The sequence below is a fragment of the Cryptotermes secundus genome, unplaced genomic scaffold, assembly GCF_002891405.2.
Source record: "Cryptotermes secundus unplaced genomic scaffold, Csec_1.0 scaffold19, whole genome shotgun sequence".
NCBI lineage: Eukaryota > Metazoa > Arthropoda > Insecta > Blattodea > Kalotermitidae > Cryptotermes > Cryptotermes secundus.
Genome location: NW_019729897.1, coordinates 1,978,780 through 1,990,935, shown reverse-complemented (window position 1 = coordinate 1,990,935; position 12,156 = coordinate 1,978,780). Strand labels below are relative to the sequence as shown.

The window sequence follows — 12,156 nt, the reverse complement described above, 5'->3', positions numbered from 1 at the left end:
GCCATGGTCAAGAATATGTGGATCTATACGTCATGGCATAGTGCTTACTTGGTTAAACACAGGGACAGCTTTACCTTTTAACTTTATTTCAAATAGACTGCAATTAACCATTGTTTTAAATACAATAGCAATTAAGGCAGGATGGATGTCAGTTTTGAGAGACAGAATATTCTCGCATAACGTGGGTTTAATTACATATTAATACTTTATACTTTCAAGAAACAAATATTTTTCGCATATGGCACTATTGTTACGATTCTACGGATTGTACAGCCCGGAAGAACACCAATCGTAAACACTGCGAATCCCCGTGCCGCGCCTCCGTGTGAACCGACTGTGGAATTGTTTACAAGCTGAGGGTACAGCAGTAGTGCGCATGCGTGGCTATCACGTGTTCTGCCTCTAAACCTAAACAAACAAGCAGAGAGTTGGATGACGTTGAAGGAAAAGGTTGTTTTTGACGGTAGGGCGTTCGGGATTTTTTTTTTGCCGGTAGGCAATTTTGTGTAGATTGTGGCTGTATTTCAGCAGCATTTTTGTGTACCTGATTGACTGAAATTTTAGACTGACGTACCTTCAAAATGATGGAGCAAGAGGTTTTGAATGGCCAGGAAACCGAAATCGTACCAGTTGAAGACCAAAATGGCGTCGCGGATGGAGTTTCTGGAACTGCCGGTGTCGAAGGCGTAAATAGTGCGGACAGTGTATCTGTTGAACATAGAATTAAACGGAAAGCTAGGAGACTGATTAAGCAGTTAAGTAAGGAAGGTGTTACGAATGGTATTACGGTAGTGCAGGGCACTAGGCTGCTAAAGAACAGCCGAAGACCACGAAATGGATTTGTTAGGGGCCTGCCGAAGAAAGGTAGGTGTAATTGCGTTACGCTATTGTGGCGTAATAAGTATGCGGAAGATGAATGACCAGAACGTGCAGATGTAAGCTGGGTTACGGCACGTGAAATCAATGTTTTATGATCTTGGTATGTGTGTGTAGCAGCATTTTAGAAGGAACATCATAGTGACCGAAGGCAAAGTGAAGTTTCATTTAGAACAGTTAGGTTGTACAGCTTCTAGCAAATACTTTGAAATGGAAATGCGCCGCCAGAAACATACTTAAGTTATATCAATTTTAAAATAAACTGGCGTTGTGATGCGAGTTTAATTTTTTTTACATACTATATTTTTCAAAACTATACCGCTTAAACCTCCCCACCCCTTAAGGTGGGTAAAATCAGAAGTTTGGTAGTTTATAGTCAGGTAAATGCATTTACTTTCTAATGACCAGAAATGAGTCATGTTTTAAATATGTATGTGTCAAACTGAAATATGTTTTCAGTACATTATAGCTTGTCTTAATTCATTGTGTAAGACTAAGTAGAACATTCTTGTCTTGTATGATGAGTTGACGTGCAGGTAGGTAGGTAGGTAGGTACCAAGGTTTTTAAGGAATTTGCCACCATTTTCAGGCAGAAGACTGGTATCGGTATGCCTAATATTTTGGAATGTGATGCCATGTAGTTTGGTCATCATCATCAGTAATCTGTCAAGACGACAGGTCCACAGTCTCTTTCAAAACAATTCCTCCACTTAATGCGATCTAGAGCTTTCTCCTTCAAATGACAGTATCCTCTTCTGTCCCCAAGGTCATCCAGCATCTTCTTACGTCTTCTTCCTCGTCTTCTTGTCACTTCTATCCGCCCATCTATCTTTCCTTCGATAGCTTCTTTTAGAAGGCAGTTTCTGCGTAAAACATGACCAATCCAATTAGCCTTCCGTTTCCTTATTTCATGTAGGATATTCCTCTGCTCACTAACTCTAATTAACACTTGATCTTTTTTGGGGGTACTCTCTCGCCTCCATCTTCAGTGTAGGAAGAGTTTGACGGAATATGGAAGTAGCAAATTCCCCATTAGTATCAGTAAGCTTCTACATGGTGTCACATCCAAGAAGATAGTACTCATCATCACTGCCATGGGAACTTCAAATCTTACAGCTTTTGTATGTTTTCTTTTGTCACATTCAGGGTGGGCAAGAAATCTGCATGAAGGAAATAATTTCTGTGTGGCTGAATGGCGAAGGGAAAATGTTATATTAACATATAGAATTTACACTGTGGTAAATATGAGTACTTTACATGTCCAGGATCATGTCCTTAATGTTCACATCTGTATGCAGACTGTTTCTGTAAAATCACCAGAATATGGAAAGCCAACATGCCTCTTATAGACATTTATGTTCAAAATTTGTACTACTGACAGCTGGTATGGGTATATATTGTTCATTTATTTAACAGTGCTTTCAGTGACTCAGGTTGTATAATGTTGAATGATGGGGCAAGTAATGAACTGAAAAGAATGTGGAAGGAAACATTGTGTTCTTGTATTTGATGCCATACTATCCTAGAATTTTATCTGGAAGGACTGAGGAAAACCATATAAAACCTCAACGTTAGCCTTCTGGATGAGATTTGAACCCAGACATCCAAAATACAAAGCAGGAATTATGGTGACTCAGTGGAGACGTTTGTGCTGCTTTGCTTCCTGCGAACTTAGGATGTTATATAGTTTATAACATATAATATGGATGCTGTTGAACTGCTAATGTTCATATATGCCAAGCATAATGGCTACAGTCTGATATGTTGATTAGTTTCAAGGTAAACTTTTGCTATAAAATATCTCTTAATTGAACGGTAATTAGGTCAGGATTTTAGGAATAAAAGTAAATGACCTTTGATTGTGTTCCTACCTCAGTAATGCTGAAAGGGTACAGTTGGTACATAGGAAAGACGTAATTACAAATTATTATTATTTTTATTATTATTATTACACTGCCTAATCACAGGAATGTGTTGATTTTGTGGTCACATTTATATTTATGTGTTGAAATATGAAGAAAGAGTTTAACAGTCTTTTGGTTAGAAGGCTGAAATTGCCCCAGCTGGTACAGCTGTTTTGGAAATTGAAATACAAGCTGTCCAGTCTTAGGTAAGCCATCACTGTCCCTCCACCACTGATGCTGAATGCACAGTATGTATTTAACTTTGGCATAAGTGAGAAGAATTTTGGTCTGTGATTTGCCCTTCATTACTTAAGATCACTGATAGATAAATTTGTCAGTATTTTAAGAGATATCCAAAATTTCTGTAAAGGCCAACTACAGAGTGATTAGCATGAAATTCAATTGGAAATATACTGCAAGCTGATTGGTTCTCATCTTGTGAACTCACCATGGTTGATTAAGTTGCTTCAGGGTTCAGGGAAGTACATTCACCAGGAGGAAGAATTGTTCCATTCCACACGGAGTTGTCTCAAACTGCATATCAGACTTGAAAGAAGTATAATTTCTGGTGTCAAGGGCTGAAATCACTTCTTGAAATATGTTTTTAATGGATGTACAACATATGAACTAATATAACATTTCAAGTTGGTTTTGGTATTAATCTGGCACATGTATTTATATGTTAAACTGAATTATATGTAGTATTTTGTAGTATGAGTACATCTTGAGTTCGTGTTAAATATTTAGTATCAGAAGAGTATGGTTGAAATTTGTCACGTGCAGTTAATATTTTAAATGCTGGTATTACATTTTTACATGTTTGGGCATGTGAACTCCAGAGCATTTTCTGTCCCTTGTTAAGACAGTTTTATGAAGCCAGTCTCAGAGTAATGTCATGGTTTATAGTCATGTAAATTAATATGAAATTTTTCTTGAATTCGTGCCTAAGATAAAATAGTTGCTCTAATTACTGTGAATGATTCACGTATGTTTACTCCTATGACAGTCATACTATACCTGGAGTATTTGCATATAAAGGTAAAGCTATCCCTGTAACAGGCCATGGAGGCCCATAGGATTGTGAGATGTTGAGGATTCCACATGATCTAGACAGTCGGCTCACAGATGGCGGTAAGGTTGTCAGCCTTACATGCGGGCTGCCCTTTACCCCCCCAGGGAGATTCATGGTACCCATATCTGTTAGAGGCTGAGTCGACCCCAGGGCCATAGTGTGGCTGGGAGGAATAGGCAAATTGAAAGAAATTGACCTCATTGGGACTCAAACCTGTGACCTTCTGGCTTGTAGCATAGTGCCTCAGACAATTATGCTACTGCGTGCCCTGGAGTATTTGCATGTAGCACTGCAAAATGGCAGATGACATGAATGGAGGGTCATTCTTGGTATTGTCAGTAACTGAAACTCACATGAACAAGAATTTATGTGTGTGTTTTGATTAACAGAATTCAGGTACCTGTTGAAGTACTAGGCCTCACACATTGGCTCATTTTGCTTTGGAGTTATATCCTGTTCTGAGTCACATGTGGAGGGGGTGTCATGACCGTTGTCGCTTGCTGGTATACTAGTTCTGACATTTAAAAAATTTTAAATACTAAGACATAAAATGGTGGATTATTTTTGCCGCTTGAAGTCATTGTTCTCTGCTTGGGAATTACTTTCACTTACTCTAGCCCTGACATAATTTTTCCTTACCCCTTCACCTGTCTGTTGGAATATTCAGTATGAGTGACGGAGTCTGTATATTTCACTACTGAAAGTGTCCTGCAACTTTAGGCCATTCCCCTAGTTAAATATTACATTTATACTGGTTTTAAGTCACTCTTGGTATTAACAGCAGGCACCTCATTGGGAAGAGGGGTTCTAGGGTAGTNCGCCAGGATCCTTAATGGAAAATTTCAGAGTTAGCAGAATAACTATAAAGTGCTCAGAGGCAGTCCTGTACCATGGAATTAATCTGTTTTGACAAGAGTTCTGTTGCCTTGCTGATATATTTTTAGCAGTGTTACATTGTGTATTGAAGGGCATCTATGATTATGCTTTCTTGAATATTTATATTCATGCATGATGTAATAGAATTGTTCTTTATTATTTCATTGTTTCAGTAAAATATGGAAATATCTGTAAATACACTTAACTTTTAAGTGGAGCTCAGACCAAAAAGAAGTCACAAATTGTGTTTTATTTATTGGCACCTGTTAGGTGTGTGCGCTTACAAATATAATAGTACTGCCAATATATGTAAAAAAGTTAGAAATGTAATTACATTTTGGAAACATATCAGTTTTCCTGTTTCTCATGGTAAATATTTGTGGTAGTAACTTCATTTTCAGTCCGACTTATCATTATCTTTAGCATCATCAGCTTTATAGGGTTAGGCCATCAAGGCTTGTTTGTGTGTTCCCAGCTAATCTTCATCTGTATCATCATAATTTAGTTGTCAACAAGTCTTATCATCTGTGAAAGATGGTTTCATTCTGACTTTTATCACAGGCATTCTGTGGGTTGAGTATTGCAGATTTGTTAAATTTGTTGTCACATTTAACCTAATGAAAATCAGCATTTTTGTTGTCTCCCTTTCATCTTTCCGACTTCATTTATGAGATCCAGTATGAATGATAATTTCCAGAAAATTTCTCTGAGACTCGTGGTAAATCAATTCCCATTATTTTACGTATGTACTAAATTTAAGACCTTATTTTGATCTGGGTTTACTTTGAAAACGTCTTGTGCCACTTGTCAATTGTCATGAAATTCTTATTTTGTAATGACTGCACTTTTAAAGGCAAGACATCGGTTTTCTTTGCAGCGGTGTGAACAAATTATTTTTAATTAATAAATATAACTAAATAACTGATTATCTGTTGAAAGTTGTTGACTTCTTACTTTGATGCTTCACTGTCCAAGGCCATGATATGATGGGAAACGTTGCAGGAGATAAAGCTATTTTTATCAGGTTTATTTGTGTTGGTAGTAATATTCCATGGGTGTGTTCAAAGGAAAGTTTGTCCAGAGAATTATCAACAATTGTAGATACGTGTTTGTATATGAAGAGTGCTTTTATGTACATTGTTGATTTTGAGAAAGCATGTGAGAATTTAAAGAGGTGTGCTTTATGAAGTTAACTAGTAAGAGGCTTAGTTTAAGAGCCATTGAATGTATAAAGGAAATTTATAGTCATCAAAGTGTGAAATGTGGGTTTGAAATATGGATATAGCCCATTTGACATAGTGACTGGGCTCAGGTGTATCATTGGTGGAGGATATGTCGAGAAATAAATGTTTTCTCGGGGTTCGAATATCACATTTTGTACGTTTTTTATCCACTTATGACCTATTTGCTGACTTCCTCGTATCAATAATTCTTGTTTAAGAAGTGTCGCTACTCATCATAAATAAAATGCATATAAATGAGCCTCCCGAATTAATGATGTATTACCGTAATAAATTAACAAAAGAATCAACGAAGAAAATATAATTTCTGTTTAAGATATATGTGAAATGAAGGACGATAGAAGTAGTTATTATATTTATGACTATTGTAAATTTGTGTACTTCGTTGCTAACGAAAAGACCAGTAGGTCATAATGAGGGCTTTCATTAACGTATACGTGTAGCAGGCGTCGTATGCTTGTTTATCTTTACAAGGCCAAGGTCAGTAGGGAGGTGCACAACAAAAACAAAAGCTTGATTGTAACGTAACCCAGCAGAGTAATTCAAAAGAGGCATGCTGCTGGGATCGAAACCATGTCAATTTTCACATAATTCACCGAGGCCCCCTTGTCTGTCCCATGTTGTATAACGGCGAATACATTGTGACTTTATAATCGCATTTAGTTACCACACCGATGGCGGTTAACATAATGTGACGTGACAGCAGCTGCAACCAGAATAGTGGAGCCAGAAAGAACGACCGTTGTTAGGGAACGGCGAATACATTGTGACTTTATAATCGCATTTAGTTACCACACCGATGGCGGTTAACATAATGTGACGTGACAGCAGCTGCAACCAGAATAGTGGAGCCAGAAAGAACGACCGTTGTTAGGGAACGGCGAATACATTGTGACTTTATAATCGCATTTAGTTACCACACCGATGGCGGTTAACATAATGTGACGTGACAGCAGCTGCAACCAGAATAGTGGAGCCAGAAAGAACGACCGTTGTTAGGGAACGGCGAATAAACGCGTTTCTTCAACTAACACGTGACGCAGCAGTAGAGGAATTGCGGGAAACAGTGTTTTCTGCAGGGTGTTTTGAGTCGAGCTGTGAGGCAGTCCGAGAACGTGAGAACATACGAAGTCATGGGCTAGGTGCGAGACGGTCACTAGCCGGTAACGACGTGGGCAGAAGGGGACATTGTTGCGACCTGATACCAAGCAACGGCTAGTGAAGACGTAGAATACTTTGTGCTTACAGTAGTGATTTAAAAACTGTGAATTGGTGAGAGCGCTATAATTAGTTGCGATTTGTAAATGTTCAGTAAATTACCAATCCAGACCCCGTCCCTAGTCACTAAACACGTAACAGTAAGTTGCCATGACTCAGATCGACATTAATTGGAATTAAAGTTCGTTCTAATGTTATAGGACCATGTAAAGATCTGTAAAGGAGGTGTGGAATTAAGTTCAATTTTCGTGACCTCAACAGGAGAGGCAGATCGAGAATTATATCCTGGTTGGTATACCAGAGGAAGAACCTCTGGTTCCCATTGGGTAGATGGCTGGGCGGGCCCCAGAGCCATCCATCACGTTGTGGTGAAAAGAAAAGTCATAGTATATACTGGGAGCAGAATCCTGATCAGCCAGTGGGCAGTTGCTTTATTTGTGCGTCCTCCTCAACTTATGACCCGTTTGATGCTTATCGATGAAACGTGCCTGAGGGAAGATTACGATAAAGTTGTTGATTAAATTTAGTTTTGGCCTTATCGGATTGATTCGCAACAAAATGCGTTCATAGCCCATTAATTTAATGACGTTTATCGAAACATTTTTATCGCGAATATTTAACGAAATACCTGGAGGGGCAAGGCGAATGCTGATAGTCGATCAGCTGATTAAGGAATTCCCCGCCTTTGTGAAACTCGAAGCTGCACTACTACATTCAAAGGGCTCGCCACTGTTTGCCAAAGTTAGTGCCAAATTTAGCGGGTAGTGGGTGTTGCGTGGTCAGCGCAACGAATCCACACGGCCGTTAATTTCGGTTTTCTAGACCGGAGCCGCAATTTCTCCATTCAGGTAGCTCCTCAGTTGAGTGGACCCCGTTCCAGACCCACCAATTCTCAGAAATTCTTATAGCGCCGGGAATCGAACCCGGGATCTCCGGATCTGTAGCCAGGAACTCTGACCACTAGACCACAGAGGCTGTCTTCATTTGCTCATAAGATTCGTTATATAGCCGAACGCCGTGGATTTAAACTTAGTGACATAATTTCTGTACGGAAGTGGCTGAAGACACGAATTTCTGGCAATAGCAAAACCTTGCGGAATGAAAGAAACTGTCATTCATTAGAATGTTCTGTTCTTTTTCTGCTACCACCAGTTTGGATAGGAAGTGGGAGACAGCAGGTGTTCGGCGTTTCGTTGTTAGTTTCTTTTGTTGAGTCTTTTATGTTAAACCGATTTAACTGTGGGCGTTGTTACCGACGTTTCGGAAGTACACGCTGCCTCCATCTTCAGGGGTCGCAGTCCTCCAAACGTTGGCGTTGTCACTCATAGTCACACGGTGTAACAACCCAATAGTAGAATCGACGCCAATAAGTATCCCAACGTTCGAGTCTTACCGAATGCGAAAACCAAATTGTGTTGCGTTCTTGAGTAAGATCGTATCCCGCTTGTTCAGAATTTGTGTTGTTTGTTGGTTTATGCAGTATTATAGCCCATTGTTAGAATGAGTTTTATGCCAGGCTCCAGTGCACTTTTGTATTTCGGTCCATTGCTTGCAGTTGTGTGCTATCACCATCCAGAGTGCCTAGAGGAAGTTTCGTCTCATGTTGTTTTATGAAGGTCAGCACATTTTGCGGTTCCTCGTAATGGAGAGATTTAACTGTGAAGCCAATAGTTACTTTCCCATATTGCGATGTACGTCTTGGCGATTATGTTCATATATTGGAATGAAAAGAAAAATGTTCCACGTGTCTAGACTGTAATTACGTTCTCCAACATATGCTTTGAGGTGTGTGAAACAAAATTCCTTGAAATGCTGATACTGAAACGATGCTGTAAAGCCTATGATCATACGTAGATAGGGCCAATTGCCAGAACAAAGTAGGGTCAGTACACTACTCGTGTATTGAAACTTAGTTTGAGAATGAATCTTCCAGAATTACGAAATAGCAGCACCAGTTTTAATATTTCAAGTTGCTTTTTTTAAGTTCTGCCTTGTGTGTTGTCAACTTATCTATTAAATAACACAGAAAATATTATTAAGATGTAGGTTGTTAATCGCCAAAATCACTTCTAGTTGTCAGTTCTCTGTGTAGTCCACGACAGTACAACTATTTATATGTTTGTCTTCGGTCTAGAAAACCGAGATTAACGACCGTGTGGATCCGTTGCGCAGACCACGTGACACCCTCTATACGCAAACGTTGGCACTAACTTCGCCGAAAAGCGGCGGTCGCTCGGTCGGTATATTTCGCTTGCGGACTACAGGCCACGGATTTTTTTGTCTGTATCATTGAAACATTCAGCATAGTGAACCTTCTTGCCAGAAAGTTCCATATGAATTGAGCCGGTTTATTTTGTTTACCTTACACGTAATTATTTACGGGTTTTTCACCCATCGTAAAGCCAATAATTCATTTCTCTCTCTCGCATATTAGCGTGATCATGGTTGTGCTACCGAACTTTGCAACAAATTGGTTAGCACTCCGAATTCGGAAGGTCCTGGGTTCAGTTATCGGCCCAGAGGCTGTATACCCTGATAGGTTTCACTTGACGGTGTTACCCAGCGCCTCTCATCAAGTAGAGGGATAGTAACCGAGCGGATTGACATCGGTAACGCTTTAGGCTCGTAACTGGGACGTGTTTGGTTCGAATCCCAGCCGGGACAGCGGCTATCTTGAGTGAGGGGGGTTTCCACAGTCTCTCCAGTTAGATTCTGGGGTTGTTTGTCGATTAGACCAAGTCAGCGACGTTCCGAACCATTCCCCGTTCATCATTTATCCTTCCATTTACGCTCCATGTTCTTTACGCTGTCAGTTTCGTAAAATTACCCGCAGAACTGGAACAGTAAGTTAGAATAGCTTATGGCCGTTTGTCTTCCGTATCCTACCAAAATTATAGCCCCTTTTTGGATGCTGTATGACCTAAGCAGTAGAGAAGATTAATTATAATATTCTTTTATGGGTTAAAAGGGATTGACCTGCTTTCCTGTTCCCAGAATATCAAGACTTTACTGTTATAATTATATTTTCTTTTAGCAGTAAGGAGCTTGGTTATCTCGGTCGGTATAACGACGGGCCACATGCTTGACTGCCAGAGTTCAATTCTCGGCAAGGAACAGATCTTTCTCTACTCCTCAGCGTCCAGACCGGCTCTGGGGCCCACTCAGCCTCCTCTCCAGTGGGTACCGGAGGTTCCTTCCGGGGCAAGACTGGGGCTTGGAGATCATCACTCACCTCTGTAGTGCCGAGGTCAAGAATGGTGGCGCTGTACCTCCACTGTTTTGCAATTAATTAAGCACAGCGACAAGTTCACCAGAGTAACTATAATAAACCATCTTATCCTCCCTTATGTTAATCTGTATTGCTACAGTATTACGGTATCAGCTTCACGGTTTATTTAGGCAATATTGAAGAGAAGCTGAATGTACGATTTTAGTTTTATGGAACTCGCTAATTGTTGGAATCACTGGGGAGTAGCTCAGGGGCTTGTCTGCCTCGCCTAAGCTGCCGAACAATTTTCGGGCAGTTCTTAGGCGATCGCTGCGTGGAAATCTAAATTTATGGTGCCAGTAGATTCGCCACCTGAAGCATTGGTTTGTCACAAATCTAACAACTGTTTGAACAAAATTGTGAGGGGAAATATTCTGTTACGTATATTGACGTTTTCCGTAAATGTGGTAGGACGCTTGCCCGAAGTAATAAGATTCGGTGGAGTTCATATCACGCGATCTTGTGGGATATAACGCCGTGTAGTGCATTGAGAGTCAACCGACGTTTTGGAGGAAGATGCCGCCTTCATTTTCAGGATCGGAGAATAAGCAGAGGTGGCAGGCGAAGCCAGACGCTTTGACTTTCAACTGACTACACGTCGTTATATGCCCCCCCCCAAAATATAACTCTTCATAACCACAGCTGTGAGAACCTGAAATCCAACAAAATATCTGTTCTCCAAATTTAGGCCCGACAAGGCACTGACAGCCCCTACAGTTCGAGGTCCCGTGTCCTAATGGAAAGTGTTTGTCTGTTGCGTACACAAATGGACAGGTTTTACGGTCAAAGATTAGGCAGTGTGGGATAGCTTCGTGCCTTAGCTCAGCCGACATGGAATTCTGCCAGGGAAGCACGTAGGCCAGTTGAGTTGGCACAGTTAGCTACGGTGTTTTTATTATGAGCCGTATTTACTATACCCACTGTGGAATGAAACACGGCGTAAATAAAGAAAAGTGATTGTTTCTGAGAAAGGCAGCTAGTTCTGACAACACTTAACTTGGTTGATGTGTCACTGAGTATTTGATCGGGCAGTTGTTTAGTGTTGATCTTAGCGTTTATCGATCTTACCAGTTTGAAGCACAAGACACGTTTTTCTGTAAATAGTTAAGTATCGAAAGTCGCATTGTCGCATCATATTCTGGAGTCTGTGGTTTCGAATATCGGCATAGACTGGTTATTCTGATTGAATTCCAATGTTCTCAGTCTCTCCACGAACAATTCGACTAATTTAAATGGGGCACGACAGCATCTTACCTGTTTTATTTCTTCATTCTTGGATACTTTATCAATCGATGTTGTAGAGGCTACGGAATTGATAAAGGCAATGTCACATAAGCAAAGAAACAAATAATACAGATATAACTAAAAGACAGAATACAAATAAGACAGTCTATATAATGGCATTAAATTAATAATAACTCCAAGAAAAATTAAATTTATCATTAACAGGTGAGAAAATAAAATAAGTACATTTCGAATGATTATTCCATTATGTGGTGAGAAAGGACAATACACATACATACACACATAGAAGTTAATAATAATAATAACAACCCAATTCTTATTTATTGGTGTGGCAGCTCAACATCCTAATTCAAATGAATTCATGTTTGTTTACGTACAACTTAACAGCACAGAGGCCAATTAAAAGGTTAGCATGAGTACATAGAATTACATAAAAATAATAATAAAAAAAACAAA

The 12,156-nt window shown here is 39.8% G+C and overlaps 1 protein-coding gene across 1 annotated transcript in view; it reads left to right on the top strand.

Moving 5' to 3' along the window:
• The first annotated feature begins 413 nt into the window (after positions 1-413).
• The window catches only part of LOC111865687 (programmed cell death protein 4), a 44,886-nt gene continuing 33,143 nt past the window's right edge, over positions 414-12,156 (top strand). The window contains exon 1 of the mRNA XM_023853902.1: positions 414-864. Within this exon, the coding sequence (XP_023709670.1) occupies positions 582-864 (283 nt within the window). The 5' untranslated portion in view covers positions 414-581. The remainder of the gene's footprint in view (positions 865-12,156) is intronic.